This window comes from Convolutriloba macropyga, chromosome 5, assembly GCF_964194025.1.
Source record: "Convolutriloba macropyga chromosome 5, txConMacr16.3, whole genome shotgun sequence".
In the NCBI taxonomy this organism is placed as follows: Eukaryota; Metazoa; Xenacoelomorpha; order Acoela; family Convolutidae; genus Convolutriloba; species Convolutriloba macropyga.
In genome coordinates, this window is record NC_134472.1 from 75360665 (window position 1) to 75380622 (window position 19958).

The 19958-nt window shown below is 30.0% G+C and overlaps 1 protein-coding gene across 2 annotated transcripts in view; it reads left to right on the forward strand.

Annotated features, from left to right (window-relative positions):
• LOC142339656 (uncharacterized) overlaps positions 1-19958 on the forward strand; it is a 64424-nt gene that overhangs the window by 39483 nt on the left and 4983 nt on the right. For both annotated transcript variants that reach the window (XM_075389850.1, XM_075389849.1), the window contains exons 7-8: positions 922-1020; positions 19646-19880. In XM_075389850.1, coding sequence (XP_075245965.1) covers positions 922-1020; positions 19646-19880 — 334 coding nt within the window. The remainder of the gene's footprint in view (positions 1-921; positions 1021-19645; positions 19881-19958) is intronic.

Sequence of the window (19958 nt, forward strand, 5' to 3'; positions counted from 1 at the left end):
CTATAGAACTTCTTAGTCCCATTTAGGCTACCCCCCCACCGACTGAAGCTGCAATTGATTAGAGCTCCCACTAGTCGTTCAAGAGCAATTCTTCCGACGTTTAGTCGGTTATGTTTGCTATTTCAAAATGATGGTGTTTACTTCAATCACGTTCTCTTTGCGTGTCAAATTCATTTTTTGATAGATCCTCATGTGCCTGTTCAACAGTATGTTGAATAGGGATCACATTGATCTTGGTTTGGTTGTTTTATCTGGAAGAGTCGACGCTTCGATTCGTCTCCGGAATTCTGCGTCGTCAAGATTTTTCCCCGATTATATGAGGTCGCGGTAACTACCAATCTGCGTTTGGTTCGTTCATACATACATTAATGCAATTTATTTTGACAGTTGTGTGGTTGGCATCTTTTTCCTCTCCTATTCGAGCGAGTTTTTTCAAGTTTTTGGTCACACGCTAACTTACCTCATTCTCAAAGATGACTTTTTAACTCTCAAAGAGACTTCTGATTACTTCGATTGACGGATTTAGGGTTAACTGAGGATATCCCACTCAAAAATGAAGGTTATTTGAGGGCAACTAATAGAAGCAACACATAAGTTACGCAAATTCTTGAAACCAAGTTATGACATCCCAGCAATATGTTTAAAAACCGTTCTTTGTCGGTCATGTTTTTCATTGTCATTTCACAGGTTTACAATGCTCTCGCAGCTATTTTTTGGCAATCTGCCGCCTATGTTTCGACTTTGCCAGCAAAATAACTTCCTAAGTCTATCATCATTATGGAAAACAGTGAGTATGGCCAGAAAGGGAATAATGTTATGCGTTGATTATGAAATAATCATGATTAAATCTGTTCAGCCAATATAATAACAATTATTATAAACTGTTGTATAGCTGTGATGATTGTGAGATGTGTGTTTAAGACGGCATATGGTGAGCTTGTGAATGAGGACACGTCGTCTTCTGAGGATGAGCCCTTGTTGGGAGACGATGACTTGGACGAAAATCCGCTCATGCAGAAGGTAATCATGCAAATCACAAGTCAATCTGTTCAAAAATAACCAGATGTACATATAAAATTGAGAACATTTTTTGCTCGTATTTTTTAATCCATTTTTTACTAATGTAAGGTCAAATTTTTAGTTAAGTAATTTAATGATTTTATAATTTTACATAATGTTATATTCTTAACTTTACACTGCCTCTTTTACCATTTGCATTTTATTCTTATGTGTATCAGAGGAAATTAGCAATGTTCTTTTTTTAAATCTTGTTATTTATTGAGTGAAACAAGGTTGATAGGCCAGAGACTGAAACCGTTGATACGTAGGCGTTTAAAACAGTAGTCCAATAGATAAATGATATTTCAACCAGAGTCAAAATAATTATAATGACAAAATACGCAAAACCATAATGGATAAATGATATTTCAACCAGAGTCGAAATAATTATAATGACAAAATACGCAAAACCATAATGGATAAATGATATTTCAACCAGAGTCGAAATAATTATAATGACAAAATACGCAAAACCATAATGGATAAATGATATTTCAACCAGAGTCGAAATAATTATAATGACAAAATACGCAAAACCATAATGGATAAATGATATTTCAACCAGAGTCGAAATAATTATAATGACAAAATACGCAAAACCATAATGGATAAATGATATTTCAACCAGAGTCGAAATAATTATAATGACAAAATACGCAAAACCATAATGGATAAATGATATTTCAACCAGAGTCAAAATAATTATAATGACAAAATACGCAAAACCATAATGGATAAATGATATTTCAACCAGAGTCGAAATAATTATAATGACAAAATACGCAAAACCATAATGGATAAATGATATTTCAACCAGAGTCGAAGTAATTATAATGACAAAATACGCAAAACCATAATGGATAAATGATATTTCAACCAGAGTCGAAATAATTATAATGACAAAATACGCAAAACCATAATGGATAAATGATATTTCAACCAGAGTCGAAATAATTATAATGACAAAATACGCAAAACCATAATGGATAAATGATATTTCAACCAGAGTCGAAATAATTATAATGACAAAATACGCAAAACCATAATGGATAAATGATATTTCAACCAGAGTCAAAATAATTATAATGACAAAATACGCAAAACCATAATGGATAAATGATATTTCAACCAGAGTCGAAATAATTATAATGACAAAATACGCAAAACCATAATGGATAAATGATATTTCAACCAGAGTCAAAATAATTATAATGACAAAATACGCAAAACCATAATGGATAAATGATATTTCAACCAGAGTCGAAATAATTATAATGACAAAATACGCAAAACCATAATAGATAAATGATATTTCAACCAGAGTCGAAATAATTATAATGCCAAAATACGCAAAACCATATTTCTATTTGAAAATTTATTCCTACTCTATCTACGTTCAATAGTCGGATTACAAATTAGCAGTTGGTATTGGAAACATTTTTTCGGCATATTTACTTGGTTAATTTGATCTCGTGCTTGCTTATGATAGTTTCATATTCTTTTGTGCTACGGGGCCGATAAGGCATAAATGTGGCTATTACATTTTAAATTAATGCAAAATAGTCATTCCGTTAATTGTAACCAAATTGGGCGGAATATTGGGTTAACTAGGTATTTCTTGAAAAATTGGGTATTTTGTTCTGGTATCGCCTAATGTACTTATCTTACAAATTTATGCAGTTTCGGCTTTCGATTTCATTTCTGACCCATAATTCAATTTTTGTATGCTCATTTGACAATCCCGCTGTTGCTGCTCTGTTAACATTGACGGCAATCAGCTACGTTTGTAAATCAATTTAAGTACAGCCTAAACCTCTTTTGGAAAAGGGTTTCCTAAAAATATGAACATAATTCGGGACTTAACTCACCTGGCGCTTAACTCTTGATTATTTCTCATGTTATCATCCCACAATTCATTTGCTTAAAGTATAACGATAAAAGTATAACGACAAAGTAATGTGTATATGGTGGCCTCCGGGCCCCCGAGCCATGGAGACATATACATATTCGGAAAATAAACCAAGTCGTCTGCTATTTAATTTCCCTGTTTTTTACACTACTACATATTCACTCTATATTCACTTCTTATACAATTAAAAACTATCAATTCTTGTCTCACTTAGTGCAAACCACTAGTACAGAGTTAAGCTGGTAATTAACCATTATCAGACGGATCCGTGAAGCGGTTTCACCGATAGTTCGGGTTCTATCAGTAAAACTGCTTCGCAGATCCCCACCGACTCCGGTGGACGTATCCCAGTACTAGTATAAAACTAAGAAGCACGTAAAACCAAATTGCGAAAAAACTTGAACAAACAATGAAAATATTAAAATAATTAAAATTTTCATATTCCTCTAATCAATATTTAACCAATCTAAAACTAAAACTTCCTGTCTCACTTGGCGTAGTGGTTAAATCATCGATTCTAGTTAAGTTGCTTTAGCAAATGGAAGGTTTGGGGTTCCTTCCTCACTGACTCCAGTGAACGTCCCCCGATAGGCGATGCCGCCTTTCAGGATTCTGATGAAAAAAAAACTATGAAACTAAGTGAGATAAAAAAAAACAAAAAAAACCAAACTCACAGTTCTTAAAAAGGATCAGTGAAACTGCTTCGCAGATTATCCCTGCTGTGAGACTGTATATGGGACACACTGTGATGGGTATACAGTCAAAAACACTGAGATCGGTGGAAACACAGTGATAAGTGTTTTTTTTTCAATGTCTTCTTGAATATTCTCTCTATATTCTCTCTATATTGGATCAATAATTAATCAGAATTAATTTAAATTAAAAATAAGATAAAAAAATTAAAAAATTAAAGCAAAATTTACATTTCACTCTTTAAGAGCGATTCACTCTTATTCGGAGTGATCCCCCAGTAGAGAATATCGCTCTTTTCACTCTTAAGGAGTGATTCCCTTTTAATATTTTTTATACTTTTATTTCAAATTATCTATACTTTTCAATAAATTTATATTTTCTTTTACTTTTTCTATATTTATTCCATTATTAATAAGAAATAATACAAAATCATAATATTTACATGAGCAATCTTCTTCATTTTGCCTAATGGCTAAAGTACTTTCAGTTCTAGAACTTTGTTTTTCAGTTAGATTTCTACTAAATCCTTTAGTTAATTCTACACCTGGATGCTGTTTCTTTACATGGGTTCGTATCCCATCATATCTCACAATAGAAGCACAATATGGACAATTAACTTTAGCTGAAGTACAACTTCTACATGTATACTTACTCTCATCAAAATCAGTTAGTGGTTTTATATAATTACATTTGTTACAATTTCTGATCTGCGGGGCAGTTGGGGTACCAAGGACTTCGTCCCTTTCACTGAATAATACTTCTGAGTTATAGTTAGGGTTAGGATTAGGGTTAGGGTTAGGATTAGGGTTAGGGTTAAGGTTAGGGACTGAGTTATAGTTAGAGTTAGAACTGGTGTTATAACTAGAATCAGAACCAGAACCAGAACTAGAGCTAGAACCAGAATCAGAACTAGAGTTAGAGCTAGAACCAGAATCAGAACTAGAGTTAGAGCTAGAGCTAGAACTTGAGCTAGAACCGGAACCAGAACTAGAGCTAGATTCATTTTTTAAAGAACAACCCCATGGAGAAAAATCATTAGCACAAATAGCACTTATTGTTATATTACCACATATACATTTATCAATTTTATCTTTATGACATGATTCGTAATGATATTTTAAACAAGCAGTGTTTCCACATTTATAGTTACACTCTAAACATTTTATAACCATTTATAACTGGTCAAATCTGCGAAACAGTTTGGTAAACCACGAAAAGTTCGTTCACTGATTTCAATTATACTCAACATATATATTTAGCCAATATCTCAATTACATCTTTAGTATTATCTTTAGATTTGATACACTCTGCTAAATATTTATTTCCTAACGTATTGAGTATATTAGTTTTACATCTCTTATCTAAAATTGCTTCAAGGTTTAATTGCATTTTACTTTTAACATAATTTATAATTTCATTTCTAAATTCTTCATTATTTACATATAGACTGTTTAAATTCTCTCGTCCCTCTTCATTTAAAATTCCAGTATATTTTTGTGTATAACTGCTTCGCTGATGGGTCTTCGACCATGTTTCTCCATCTGTATATTCCCTTTCCTGTTCCAGATCTTGATCTTGATCTTGATTTCTGCCAAATCCATAGTTCAATAATGTACTTGTTCTATTCAACATTGAATAGAACAAGTACATGTTCTAGTTGAAAATAATCTAAGACCATTTGCTTTAACCACTTCCTGAGTTAAAACATCATTCTGTATTTTAATACCTTTTAATGTAAGAAGTTTATTAAAATAAAACTGATAATTATCATGACTAATAGTATTTCTATCTGTTGCATTTATCATGAGTGGTTTCATATATGCTATAAGTTTATTTATATCTTCTCTTCCTAACTCATCTTTTAAACTGAGAGCTTTTAAATCAAGGAAACCAACTCTTGAATCATATATCATTGTTCTATTACTATTAATAATAATGAAAGTATTTTCTTTCTTATTATATTTAATTATACCATAACGAAGTTCAACTGACATTCCGTCTGTACGATTATAATGGTTACTATTTAACTCATTAATTATTTTACTAAAGTCATGTTCACATTTATATATCTCATTAAAGTTTTTAAATAGATCAGATCCATTATAAGTTGTTAAATAAATAGTATCACAACTCATTCTTGCTGTATTATTTATTTGAGCTGGTTTATGACACATTACAATCATTTGAATATTATAATGTCTACCTTCTGTAAAATAATAGTCTATATCCTTATTTAACTTATCACCCATATCATCAAGTACTATTACACAATTTCGAAATTTTTGCATATTGTTTATTTGTGATCATATTCATATCACATTTATTAAATCCAGTATAAAACTTATTAGTCTCGGGATTTATCCAGTCTCTGTCATCTTTACACACTATAACTATATTTTGATCTTGATTTTGATTTTGTTTTTGATCTTGATTTTGATCTTGATTTTGATTTTGATCTTGATCTTGATCTTGATTTTGATCTTGATCCTGATCGGTGTAACCACTTCGCGGATCTTGATTTTGGACTGAGTATAATTTTAAGTATTGTCTAACAAAATATGTTTTACCCGTACCAGTTCCACCATAGACAATAGTGTGTAATGGTGACTTTTCATATTCAAATCTAACTAGACTCCTATTCATAAATCCACCAAAGCTTTCTTCTAGTTCTGCATATTTACTCGGTATTGAATCATATACTATAAAACAAAATATAATTAAGAAAATAAAAATTATAACCACGCTACCTGTCTCCATTTTTATAAATGAAAACATAGATAAATATAGACATAATTAGACTTATAATTAGACTTATAATTAGACTTATAATTAAACTTATAATTAGACTTATGGGTCTTCGACCATCCGTGTAACGGTTCCACCGATGCTTCGCAATAATTAGAGTTATAATTAAAAATTAATAATATTTATAAGAAAATGCTTATCCTAACTTTTGAGGAGTTCAATAATAATTTTAATATTGATAATAGTGCTATGAGTGATATCAGAATAAAAGATATAGGTAAAGATATAAGTCTAACACCAATTGAAATTGTAATGAGAGATCAGACTCCAAATAACATAAGTGAACCCAACTCCAACATTATTGTAAATTTACATCCAACTGAAGGTACACATTGGGTTTTAGTTATAAGAAGAGAAGGTGGTCCAGTGTATTACTTTGATAGTTTTGGTATAGAAACTCCTCCATTATTCTTTGAAGAGTATGTCAATCTAGGCTCTAATGAAAGAATACAACAATATGATGAATCTTATTGTGGGGCTTATTGTTTATACATGATCTATCTTATTGATAGAGGATTTAGAATTAACAATGCTTTGAATATTCTAGTTAATCAATGTAAATATCCAGGAATGTATAATGAGTGTTTTTGTTTAGGTTGTAGTAAAGATAAGGTTGATGATAATGCTAATGATAATGTTAATCAGGGAACCTGCTTCACAGATGATAATGTTAATGATAATGATAATGATAATGTTAATGATAATGATATTGATAATGATAATGATAAAGATAATGATAATGATATTGATAATGATAATGATAAAGATAATGATCTACGAAGCGGTTCAACAGAGTTGTTGTGCAAATTCACCGATCTGCAAAGCAGGTTTCCTGATCAGCGAAGCGGTTCAACAGAGTTGTTTTGCAAATTCACCGATCTGCAAAGCAGGTTCCCTGATAAGGTGGATATATCACCCCCGAGAAATAATAATCCTATTGCTATTAATATAAATAATGATCTACAATCATGGCTAAATGATGATGATATAATTACTGAAGCCGAATTCCCAGATAACTTTAGATGTATAATATCTGGTCCTAGTGAATGTGGTAAGACATTCTTATTAAAAAACTTTCTAGCTAGTATATATTTTGATAAGCTATACATCATTGGTCCTACTGGTGATCAATATCAGGGAACCTGCTTCGCAGATGAAGGTGTTGATAATGGCAAAGCAAATGTAGAATTTATTAAAGATATAAAAGATTTACCATCTCCTGATAAACTACCCAAAGATTTAAAGAAACTAATGATATTCGATGATGTTAGAGCCAAAGAACCAATTATTAATGAATACTTTTGTAGGGGTAGACATAATAATTGTAATATGATATATCTTAATCAAAACCTGTTCTCTCTGGATAGGCAGAGTGTTAGAGAGAACTGTAATCTATTTATTTTATTTGAACTGAGAGGTAAAGCCCTCATATCTATATATCAAGATTTCTTTAATAATGTGGAACTTAGTTATAATGATTTTGCTAATATATGTAATAAGGTATGGAAAGAGCCTTATAATTACATTGTCATTGATATAACTAAAAATAAAAATATTAATGGTAAACTAAGAATTAATTGGGATCGGAGAGTTTTGTAGTTTAGTTGAAGTGTAAGTCTTAGTCTAAATCTATGACTATGTCTATGTCTAAGCCTAAGTCTAAGTAAAGTCTAAGTCTAAGTCTGTAACTAAATCAAATGTAAAGTAAAACTTAATGCATCACCATTAAAGTCTATAGGTCTTCCATGCTCATCTTTAATATGAAACTCTATATATTCTATTCTATTTTTAGTTACATTTTGATACAAGATATTAGTTGGTATAATATTTATCAAGTAACCTGGTGTTTCAGTTAGATTAAAAGTATATAATATGTCTGTATCCTTACCATTATCTTTAACACCAGATATCACATTACAATGAATGTTAATATTACTAAAACCCATAATATCAACAATTTTCCGAGATGTATATTTACCTTTATTATAAACTATTTTTCTAAATCCTAGTATTGGGGCTATTGAATTTTCTATGTCAAAGTTAATTGCACCTTGTTTTACTTCCATTAAACTTTTCACTGTCTTCTTATCAATTTCTATTATAACATTACCATTAGTTTCTTCTTTTATTAATTCTGCTATTTCATATAATTCATATGCACCTGGTGTAATACCTAAAAGACGGGTATTTGACCATGTTTCACCTTGGGTATCATATATGAGTTGATTGCTCATTCTATTCACATTAAACATTGAGTTATAAACTGATAATCTAATTAAACCTAATTTTGTTTTATTAAGTATAGGTTCACTAAAGTTAAACTTTTCTGTTGGCTTTATCATTCTAAAGTTAAGTGTGTGTTCTTCCTCAGTTTTAGTTAAAGCTTCATGTATCTTTTGTAGTTCCCATAAGATTAAATTGTCTGTCATTTTTTTGTATTCAAATATAAGATTATATTTCTAGTTATAATTATAGCTTTGGTTTTGGTGAAACATCTGTGAAGCCCCATAGTTATAGTCATAGCTATAGTTATCTGCGAAGCAGGTTCCCTGATAATTATAGTTAAACTTTTTGGTTTATAAAAATGGATTTTAATTTGGATGCAACTTATGGTTATAATAATGATATACACAAAAGTAAGATTATAAAGTTTAAACCAAATAATCTGGCAACAATGAATACAATCAATACTAACATAAATATTATACTCAATAGAGAAGAGAATCATTTAAATATACACGATTCATATCTAGAGATAGAGTTTGTTGTATCAGATGATGCTGGGGGTGTATTTGCTAATAATGCTAATATTAGATTAGTTAATTATGGTATGATGGCATTGTTTAGTTCAGTTAAACTTGAAACTAGTGGTGGTAGGACCATTGAATATATAGATCATTGTCATCCTAATCTATTGATGTATAAGTTATTAACTAGTACTGATGATGAATATGAGAGTGGTTTTGTTAGAAATCAAGGTAATAGAGATAGTCAACTTAAAGGTGACCATATTGCTGCAGAACGAGGTCATATGTATATGATGGTTAAGATGAGTGATCTATTTGGTTTTGTGAATGATTTAAAAAAGATTATATATGGTTTAGGATTTAAACTAATATTAAAAAGAAATAATAATGATAGAGCTCTATATAGAATTAATGCTGGTGCTGATGCAGTAGCTAATGATGGTAATATAGAAATTAGAGATATATCATGGTGTGTGCCTAGTATTGATCCTAGTAATGACAATAGAAGTATTGTACAGAAAGGATTAAATAAAAAGAATAATATAGACTTCGGTTATTATGAAAGAAAAACATTTTATAAGAACGTACCTAATGCTACTAATTTCTTGTTTGATCTAGGTATGGAAAGTGGTATGGAAAGACCACAATATATAATAGTTGGTTTTGAAAATAATAATGTTAATGAACAAACTCATGATGCAAGTACCTTTCACATAATGAATGTTACTGAATGTTATTGTAAGATTGGTAGTGAGTTTTATTCCGAAGATAGAATGAATATTAATTATGGCACTAATAATTATAATGAGGCTTTTAAAGAGATTGTTAGCTTTAATAAAGATTATAATGGGCTACCATATAATATAAAACCGTATATAAATCATAGAACATTCAAAAGTAGTTATAGAATATATGTATTTGATACTAGATATCAAAGTGATCATATAGGTCCACAACCAATACAACTTAATTTTAAATTTAGTGCTGCAGTTGCCGATGTTATATGTCATGCATTAGTATTAACTAGAAAGGCTATTAGTGTTAGTAGTGATGGTAATAAGATGGTTGATATCATATCATAGATATAATTATAATTAAAGTCCTTATCATTGTTTCCTACTAGTCTTAACAAAACCTTTAGCATAAATAGTATCTAATTTCTTTTTATTCTCTAGAGATAAGCCTCTAGCTTCAAGTTTAGTTTGTGGTTTGGGTTTAATCTTAGGCTTAGTCTTCGAGCTTCGCTCGCGGGTGAAACCCGTAGGCTTAGTCTTAACAAAAGGATTATACTTTTTAACTTCCATTATTTTTTATAGAAATGAGTCTTTTAAATAAGTTCAAAACCAATTCATATTGTCTTGGTGGCAGACATTTTAGTGGCACTAATAACATAAGAGGAGTTATCGGGGAACCCGCTTCACAGATCTCAGCCAAAGGTACTAAAATGTTAAGAGGATCCTGCACTAAATGTGGAAGGATTAAATCAATGACAGTATCTGATGCAACAATAGAAGCAGAGGGATTGAAAGATTTCTTTAAAAGTGTTGGTAAAGCTACAGTTAACTTTGGAAAGAAAGTTGCTAATAATCCAATAAGAGCATTAGAGATTGCAAGTAAAATAGGAACTGCAGCGGCATCTAGAAACCCTAGAGCTGCTTTATCAGCCACACCTGATTTAATTAAATTTGCAACTACTGGTGTAGGTATAAAGGTAGTACAAAAAGGAAGATGTTTATACTTAGGTACAAAGAAAAGATAATTATTTGATTATGATTATATTTATGTTTATGTTTATGATTACGATTATCGGTAAATATTTATACTAATATTATTATTACTAAAGACATTGTTATTACTAAACACTAATAACTTTAGTTTAAAAAAACACTTAATTTATTTTTCTTGTTCTTCTTATAATCCTCATTTACCTTGACTAATTCATTATATTCATCATTATCTATTTTATTATCATTCATTGATTTAGTATATAGTTTATTAAATTTATCACTAAACTGTTTAGCTAGAATATACATTTGTGAATACTTTATAATTTTATCTCTTATTTTAGTATTAATTGTTTTTGATAATGAACCACAAACAGTTGCTGTAGCAAAAGCTGTGGGTATAGAATAAGGTAATCCTATACCTGTTAATGCAACTAATGTTGTTGTTGCTGTTGTTGCAATTGATGATAATAGTATTTCTGTTATCTCAGCTACGTTAATATAATTTTTATATCTACTTAACTTCTTATCATAATTATTAGTTTCAGTTTCATAATAATTTCTAATATCTTTTATAATGTTAATATTGTTGTTAAATTTATTTTTAGCTTGAATCTTTTCATTTATCTGCTGTTCATTGACAGCAGCAGCTTCGCGCATCAACCGTTCTGATACTGATGATAAATCTGGATACAATAAGCTCTCACTCGGTGCTGTTGGCTGACTCATTTTCATTAGTAAAAATACTTTCTATTTCTTTCGTTATATCTTCTTGTTTAAATCCATAATGCATCTCAAGTCTATCTTGCTCTTTACTATCAAGTAACTTACTTCGTAAAAGTATAGAAATTATATATTGTTTTATAACACCTCTAAGAGATTTATTGTATTCTTTCATTTCCCTTAGACCATTAGTAAACATATCATCTAAATGTATGTTAGTAATATTTTGATTAAATTTATTATTATCAAATTCTTGTTTTAATTGATTATTTTTGGAGATAGTATCAGCAGCAACTTTATTACAAAAGTTAACAGTATTTGTGACTTCATTTGCTGATTTAATGATTTCTTTAATTAGATTTTCATTAACTTGTTTCATTTAGTTGTAATGTTTTAGTTGTAACTTTATCAAAATCACCTTTTCTTAGTTCAGTTATGTTTCTACTTAAAATTTCTATTTTATTAGAAGAGGATAATAAGTTATTGTCACAATACTCTTTATTAACCACATCCTTTTCATCTAACGGAGGATGTACATTTGTAATTTTATAGGTATCCTTCATGTCAATATTATCATTTTCTTCTAGGAATAACCCACGAGCCTTACTTAGTGTTAGGTTGTTGTTGATGTTAATCCGAGAAGTGAGTTCCCTGATTGATTTTTAGCCTGGTTAAATCTATTTCTTGTCATTATTTATATTAAGAAATATCTATATTTAATGATTCTAAAACTTTATTATTAGATTCAAAGTCAAACTCGGATTTTAATAATTCCTGTTCGTAATATTTACCTTCTATTATCTCTCCATTAATATCTTCTATTTTATATGTTGGTGGTTGTGTTTTTAGAACTTCATTAACTTCAAACAGTTCTCTATTCCAATTAGAAGTGTAACCTTTAGAGAAGATATTACGTTTATCTGCGTTTCTAACATAATCACCAACTTTAAAATTGGCTTAATATTCTTAAAAATAAAAGTGTATTTAACCTTATCAGGATTATTAGAAGCATCAACTGGTGTCATATTAATTGTTGAATGAATGTTATTGTTATATGTTAAGACTGCATCATTTAATATATTTACCCAATTACCATCACCATTGATGAATATTGGTTTATTTATTATGTGTAATAATGTTCTATTGAATCTCTCTATAAACACAGCTTTTAAATCACTATAAGTAGAATATAGTTCTGTTTCATATTCCTTAAGTAAAGATTTAAATGTTTTATTGTAAAACTCACTACCTCTATCTACCCATAACTTTTCTGGTTTTCTACTTTCAGAGCCACCTTGTGGATTGTCGCCTAATACTAATTTAAAGCCATTAGTTATAGATAACCCAGATTTTTTCTTTAATGGAATAGCCCATGCATATTTTGTGAATATATCTATAATTGTTAATATAAACTTATAATTATTATTGTATTTACTTAAAGATGACTTATCAATTAAATCAGCTGACCATGTTTCATCTTTATATAATGGTATTATTCTTTCTCGTCTAAACTTTGTTTTTTGGGGGTTGAATACTTCTTTAGCTAGGAGTTGTTGTTGTTGTTTATCCATCATTATGCGCGTAGTCAGGTTTACCCTTTATTTACCATAGTTAAAAACAAAATTATCTAGTTGTTCTTGATTAATAATATTCATAGATAATAGTTGCTTAGATATATCTAGCATTTCATCATATAATCCTTCATGACCAGCTTTTGTTTCTAGTATTAATAATTCTAATCTTTCTACTAAATTATTTGGGTCCACGTTGTGGTGACAACTTTGCTGGTTGGTATCTAACCCTCTGCCAAATATATCATCTCTTACTTCCATTATACGTTTTATTGTTCTATATCTAGCGCTTTTCTTATCCCCTTTTCCTAAATCATATCTAATATCCTTTAAAAACCTTTTAATTTTGTTTTCATCTTCTTCGATATCATCGTTATATGTTACATTTGGGTTAGTGAGAAATTCAATAAATCCTTCTGAGAATTCGTATATATTATCCCTAACTAAAAATGCACCCTGCTCTAGGGTTATATCAACACCATTCATTTTGTATCTTCTAGTAGGCAAAACTACAAGATTTAATTTTAATTGAGGATTAGTTTAAGTACCCATTTTATGAAGATTCTTGGCTATTTTTGTATCAACAAAAACTGGTGCTATTTCTTGAGTTTCCTCTATGGTCCCCTTTAACGTTTCATTAATCTTAGAAGTGTTTTCACTGATCTGGGAACCAGCTTCCTGGATCCGTGAAGCGGTTTCACCCATCTGAGAAGCGGCTTCTCCTATCTGAAAACCAGCTTGTTCGATCATCTTAGTTTGTTTATCCAACTCTTGATTTTGCGAATCTATTGCTCTTAATGTTTGTTCATTATGAGCTAGCCATGTTTCATTATTTGCATTTAGTGTTTTAGTTAAAGGATCAAATAACTCTTCTATTTCACCATAATATTCTTGTTGTTTTAATTTATCTTCTAATCTATTCTTTCTGTTTTGTTTTTCTAAATAATTTAATTCTATAAGTGTTTCTAGTTTAGTCATTTTTATAAAAATAATTATCACAATGCATTATATAATCTAATAGCGGCTTCAATAAACTTTCTATCATCTTTAATTGTTAATTCTTTAATAAACTTATTATAATTAGTTATAGCTTTACTTCAATCTGGGAACCAGCTTCGCTGATATTATATTTCTTTGCATGTTCTAAGAATCTTTCTTAAAGAAGAACAAAAGAGGGAAGCAGAAAAAGGTTTAGAAGCAATCAGAAGGTTTAATCAGGTAAATGAAGAAGTAAAAGAGTTGCATGATAAACAGGTTGCTAAAACAAAACAAAGGAGTGAGGATATGAAAAATCTAATGCTTGAGGCTGAGGCTAAATATCATCCAGATTTAGATCTGCGAAGCAGTTTCACTGATCTGCGAAGCAGTTTCACTGATCAGTCTAAAGACTTAGATCTGCGAAACAGTTTCATTGATCAATCTAAAGATTCAGATAGAGATTAAGATAGAGATTCATCTGATGATTTTGTCTATGTCCAAAAGCCTAAAACAAATAAGTTTAAATGTGAAGAATGTAATGAAGAGTTAACTCAAAAGAATTCTCATAGACACACTCAATCACTTAATTATAAAAAGAATGTACGATTATAGAATAGAAATATAATTATTGAGAGTGCTAATGAGGATGGAATAAAATTTACTAATGAAGATATAGAGCAAAAGATAAATGAACAGTATTCTGAACTAGAGGGAATAAAGTATTGTGATAGTTGTGATATGTATCTTGATAACAATACTGCTTATAATAAACATGTGACAACATTAAAACATAAGAATAATGTAAGACTAAATGATGGAGAGATAATAAAAAATGGAGATAAGTTTGATTGTATAACATGCAAGACTAGTCTAAGTCAATATAGTGTGGAACAACATTTTAAAAAAGATGCATCTAGATAATGTTGTAGGAATAACTAAAGATAATGATAATGATAGAGACAGTTCAGGTTATTGTGGTATATGTAATACTAGATATGGTAATAAAAATGAACACAATGAATCAGATCATCATAAAGAAAAGGTTAAACAGAAAAAGCTTACTGATAGAAAGTGGAGAGAGAAAGTAAATGAATTAGGATTAGATCATAACATGAAGCATAATCAAATAATAATAACGAGTAGTGATCATGAAGATCCTAAATTCTTGAACATACTAGAGTCATTGCATAATATACATCCATATATTAAGTTTAACACCTTTGATGTAGTTAAGTATACAAAACCTACAGATGATCAAATAGAAAACGAATTCACATTTAAACTAATGACTAGACAATATAATGGTCCTAATGATTTGGATATGTTGAATAGTGAACTAGAGACTAGAATGCAAGAACAAGAGATGAATCAATCTGGATTGAGTATGCAAAGATTTATCAAAAGAACTATGTATATACACAGGTTTTATCCTACTGGTGGATGTACTACTGAGTTACCATTCACATCTAGATATATACTTAATATAAAGAATACTGATAACAAATGTCTATTGTGGTGTTTAATTGCTTATCTACATCCTGCTAAAGATCATTCCTATAGAGTTAGTAATTATAATAAACCAGAATATATTGATGAGATAAAATTACCAAATGGGGTTACACCTCCATATGATTATTATCATTTAAAGAAAATACAAGAATTAAATAAAGATAAAGTATTATTTAATGTATTTAATCTAATTAAAAATAAAACTCTTAATCCTGTATTAATCAATCATAATGATTCTAAAGGATGTATTATATTATTTTGGGATAATCATTACTTCCTATGTAAAGATGTATCATTCCTATTAAGAAAATCAACTAAACATAAATGTTATCCATGTCTGAAGTGTTGTGTATCATTTAGAACAGAAGATGCATTAAATAAACATTTAGAGATGTGTAATAATACTGGAAGAAGAACATTCCATAAAGTTGAATATCTGAAGTTTGATAAGTTCCATTATAAGAATAGAGTACCATTTGCTATGTATTATGATTTTGAATGTATAATAAAAAATGGGAAACACTTACCTATTGCTTGTGGATTATATTTAAGAAGTGACTATCCTGATATATTAGAAGATAAGTATGAATGTTATTGTGGAGAAAAAGTAGTTGAATGGTTTGTAGAAAGAGTAGATTATTACAATAAATTATTTAAAGATATATTTAGTATAAATATTCCAATGAAAGAAGAGACTATTACTCCGTTATATAGTATATGTTATTATTGTAATGAGGAAATGGGTGAAGACGTTGTTAGAGATCATGATCATCTAAATGGTAAATTTAGAGGATATGCTCACAATAAATGTAACCTTCAAGCTAAGAATAATATTGTACCAATGTATGCATTTAATTCTTCTAATTATGATAATCACCTATTTATAACTAAACTAGCAAAGAAGACCAGAGTTAAAGTATTAACTAAAACTGATGAGAATTATATTAGTATTGATATGGGTTATGTTAAAGCATTAGATATGTTTAGGTTCTTCCATCCACTTAGCTTAGATGCCATAAGTAAGACATTGAGTAATGAAGAATGTATAACATTAAATAAATGTGGCTTAGAAAGACGTAAAGGTATATTCCCATATGAATGGTTTGATAGTATAGATAAACTACATGAAACAGCACTACCACCTAAGGAAGCAGTCTATTCTAAGTTGAAACAAAGTGATATTACAGATAAAGAATATAAGCAAGCAATTGATTGTTGGAAAGATACTAAATGTGAGACAATAAAGGATTATATGATGTTATATCTTAAAACAGATGTATTGTTATCAGTTGATGTATTTGAGAAATATAGAGCTATGTGTTTAGAATATTATGAAATAGATCCATGTTACACTTATTCTACTCCTGGGTTAACCTGGTTGTGTGGGTTGAAATATACTATTGTTTGGCTTAAGTATTATAAAGAAAATACAGTTAATATTTATGATACAATACAACACGGTATAAGAGGTGGGTTAGCTTCAGCATTAGGTAATTGTCATGTAAAATGTAAAAATAAAGAAATAGATCCTGAGTATACAGGGACAGAGAATTATTTAAAGTATTTAGACTTCAACTCATTGTATGCTTCTGCTATGGTACAACCTTTACCTACTGGTGAGATCAGAGTATGTGAAGATCTGGCATACACTAAATCTAGCTCTAATACTGGATACATCTATACAATTGATATAAAGTATAATGATGAGTTGAGACAGAAAACAAAGAAATATCCATTCTTTCCTGAAAAGACAAAAGCAAACATTGATCAGTTTACAGATTATCAAAATGAAAATAAAAAGAAAGGATATAAACCTAATGAGAAGTTAATGCTAAAGTTGACAGATAAAGAAAACTATGTAATAGATGGAGAGATGTTAGATTGGTATTTAGATCATGGTTTAAAATTGGAAGATATTACAATTAAACAAAAATTAGAATATAATAAGAGTGAATGGTTAAAACCTTATATAGAGTTCAATATTCAGAAAAGAAAAGAAGCTAAAGCTAAGGGTGATAAATTTGGAGATGTATTCTTTAAACTAATGAATAATGCCTCTTATGGAAAAACAATAGAAAATGTTTATAATAGACAAGATGTAGAGTTAGTTAATGATGTAGATAGATATATTAAATTAGTAGAAAATATTAGTTTTAAATATGCTGTAGAGTTTGATGATGATCTAGTAGCTGTACATAAAACAAGAGGTAATGTTAAATTAGATAAGTTTAATTATATTGGATTTGTTATATTAGAAAAAGCTAATCTATTCATGTATAAAGCCATATATGATTACTTTGAGAAAGAGTTAGATTGTAGTTATCATTACACAGATACTGATAGTATATTTATAAACATAAATGTTCCATTGGATAGTACTATAGAAAAAGAAATGAATAAGATAAAAGGTATATTGCATAATAATGAATTAGGTAAGATGAAAGATGAAATACCTAATGATACTTTTATGGAAGCTTGTTTCCTTAAAGCTAAAGCATATTGTTACAATACTGTTAAACGAGAAGAAGAGAAAAAGTTAAAAGGAATAACTAAGGCTACTATTAGAAACCAAATTAATTTAGAAGATTATACTAATGCTATATATGAAGGTAAAAGTAAATATGTAACTAATTATACTATTGATAGCAAAAGGCATAATTTAGAAACAAAAGAACAATATAAAATAGCTATAGATCCATTTGATGATAAAGGTATTAAAGATAGTAATGGTGAGTTTAGGTTCTATCAGTGAATTTGCAAAAGAACTTCGTTGAATTATAATATTGGTATGAGAACAAATAATAAATTATTATATTATTAATAGCCGCCCTCATCTTCTCAGCCGGCTATTATAGCGCTCCTATTTTTTTTTACTTCGTCGAATAAAAAAATGTTTCGCTTTACCTCATTTTGCCGCCTTTTCAACATTTTGCGTGAAATCTTTTTGACTTCTCTAGGCTAGTTTCTCTCATTCTGCTCAAAGTCCTTTTAAACAGCAGCTGCTCAGCAAAGCAATTCAAAATGAACAGAGTCAGTATAAAAAATTGAAGTCAGAAATAGAAACGGGATAAACCCATAAAGCCCAATTTTAGATGCCCGCTATTTGAACGTCGGTCCTATAAGTATTAGTTACCTCTCTCTAATGCTTATTGTTATTGATAGTAGCCCCTGTAGCCTCTCTAAGAAACATAAGAATGTTCAACTACGAAATGCCATCAAAATAAATCGGACTTAAAAAAATGTTTTTGTACAAAAATCTTTGTTTTTCAATATCTTCTGTTATTTCAATCCCAATCATGCTTATTGGAATCAACGGCGGCTATTTTCCGGCAATCTGCCGGGTATGTTTATAATATTTGTATGACAACATATATTAAATTATTTTTTATATTATTTTTTCTAAATCAAGTAAAAAATTACAAGAAAAAAAATTTTTGTGTAAATATCAGTCAAAATAAGGTAAATATGAAAAATGGAAAATTTGAGTAATATGTGTATATGTCTCCATGGCTCGGGGGCCCGGAGGCCACCATATACACATTACTCGACAAAAGAATTAATTTTGTTATACTTTTAAATTGAAAGCATCAGTTAAATTGTTTTGACTGCCAACAAAAAAGAGTGCGAGAAAAGGACCCTTCAGTCCTCTTTTTGTCAAGCATGACTATTTCAAAGTGTGGTTTTATGACTACGTTCAATGAGTATATTATAAGAAAAAAAGATCTTTTCCGTTTGTTTCCCAGTACGTTATGCTCACCCCTGTTACAGCGCACGTGCCATTACATAGCTAATCATTGTGTAAAAATATGGCACGTGCGGGGTGCAAATAATATGCACCCACTAAGCTGGGGGGGGGGCAGAAACGGAAATGATCCAAATAAAGAATTCTGCTCCCTTCAATTATGGGCAAATTGTTCCCTGTTTCAGCCTGGTTATGATTCTGGCTGCACAGCTGTTGTGGCCCTGAAAGTAGACCACAAAGTGTATGTGGCCAATGCTGGTGACTCCAGGTGTGTGTTGTGTCACAAAGGGGGCGCCACTCTCCCCCTGTCACGTGATCACACCCCATCTGTTCCCGAAGAAGCTCAGAGGGTGTTTCTGGCGGGTGGACAGATCAGAGCGGGCAGAGTAGATGGGGGACTCAATTTAACTCGTGCAATAGGTTAGATAAAAAGCAACTGGTACGGGGGAGGAAACTTCAATTTTAAAATTTTAATCGTTTAGAAAGAATAAGAATCTT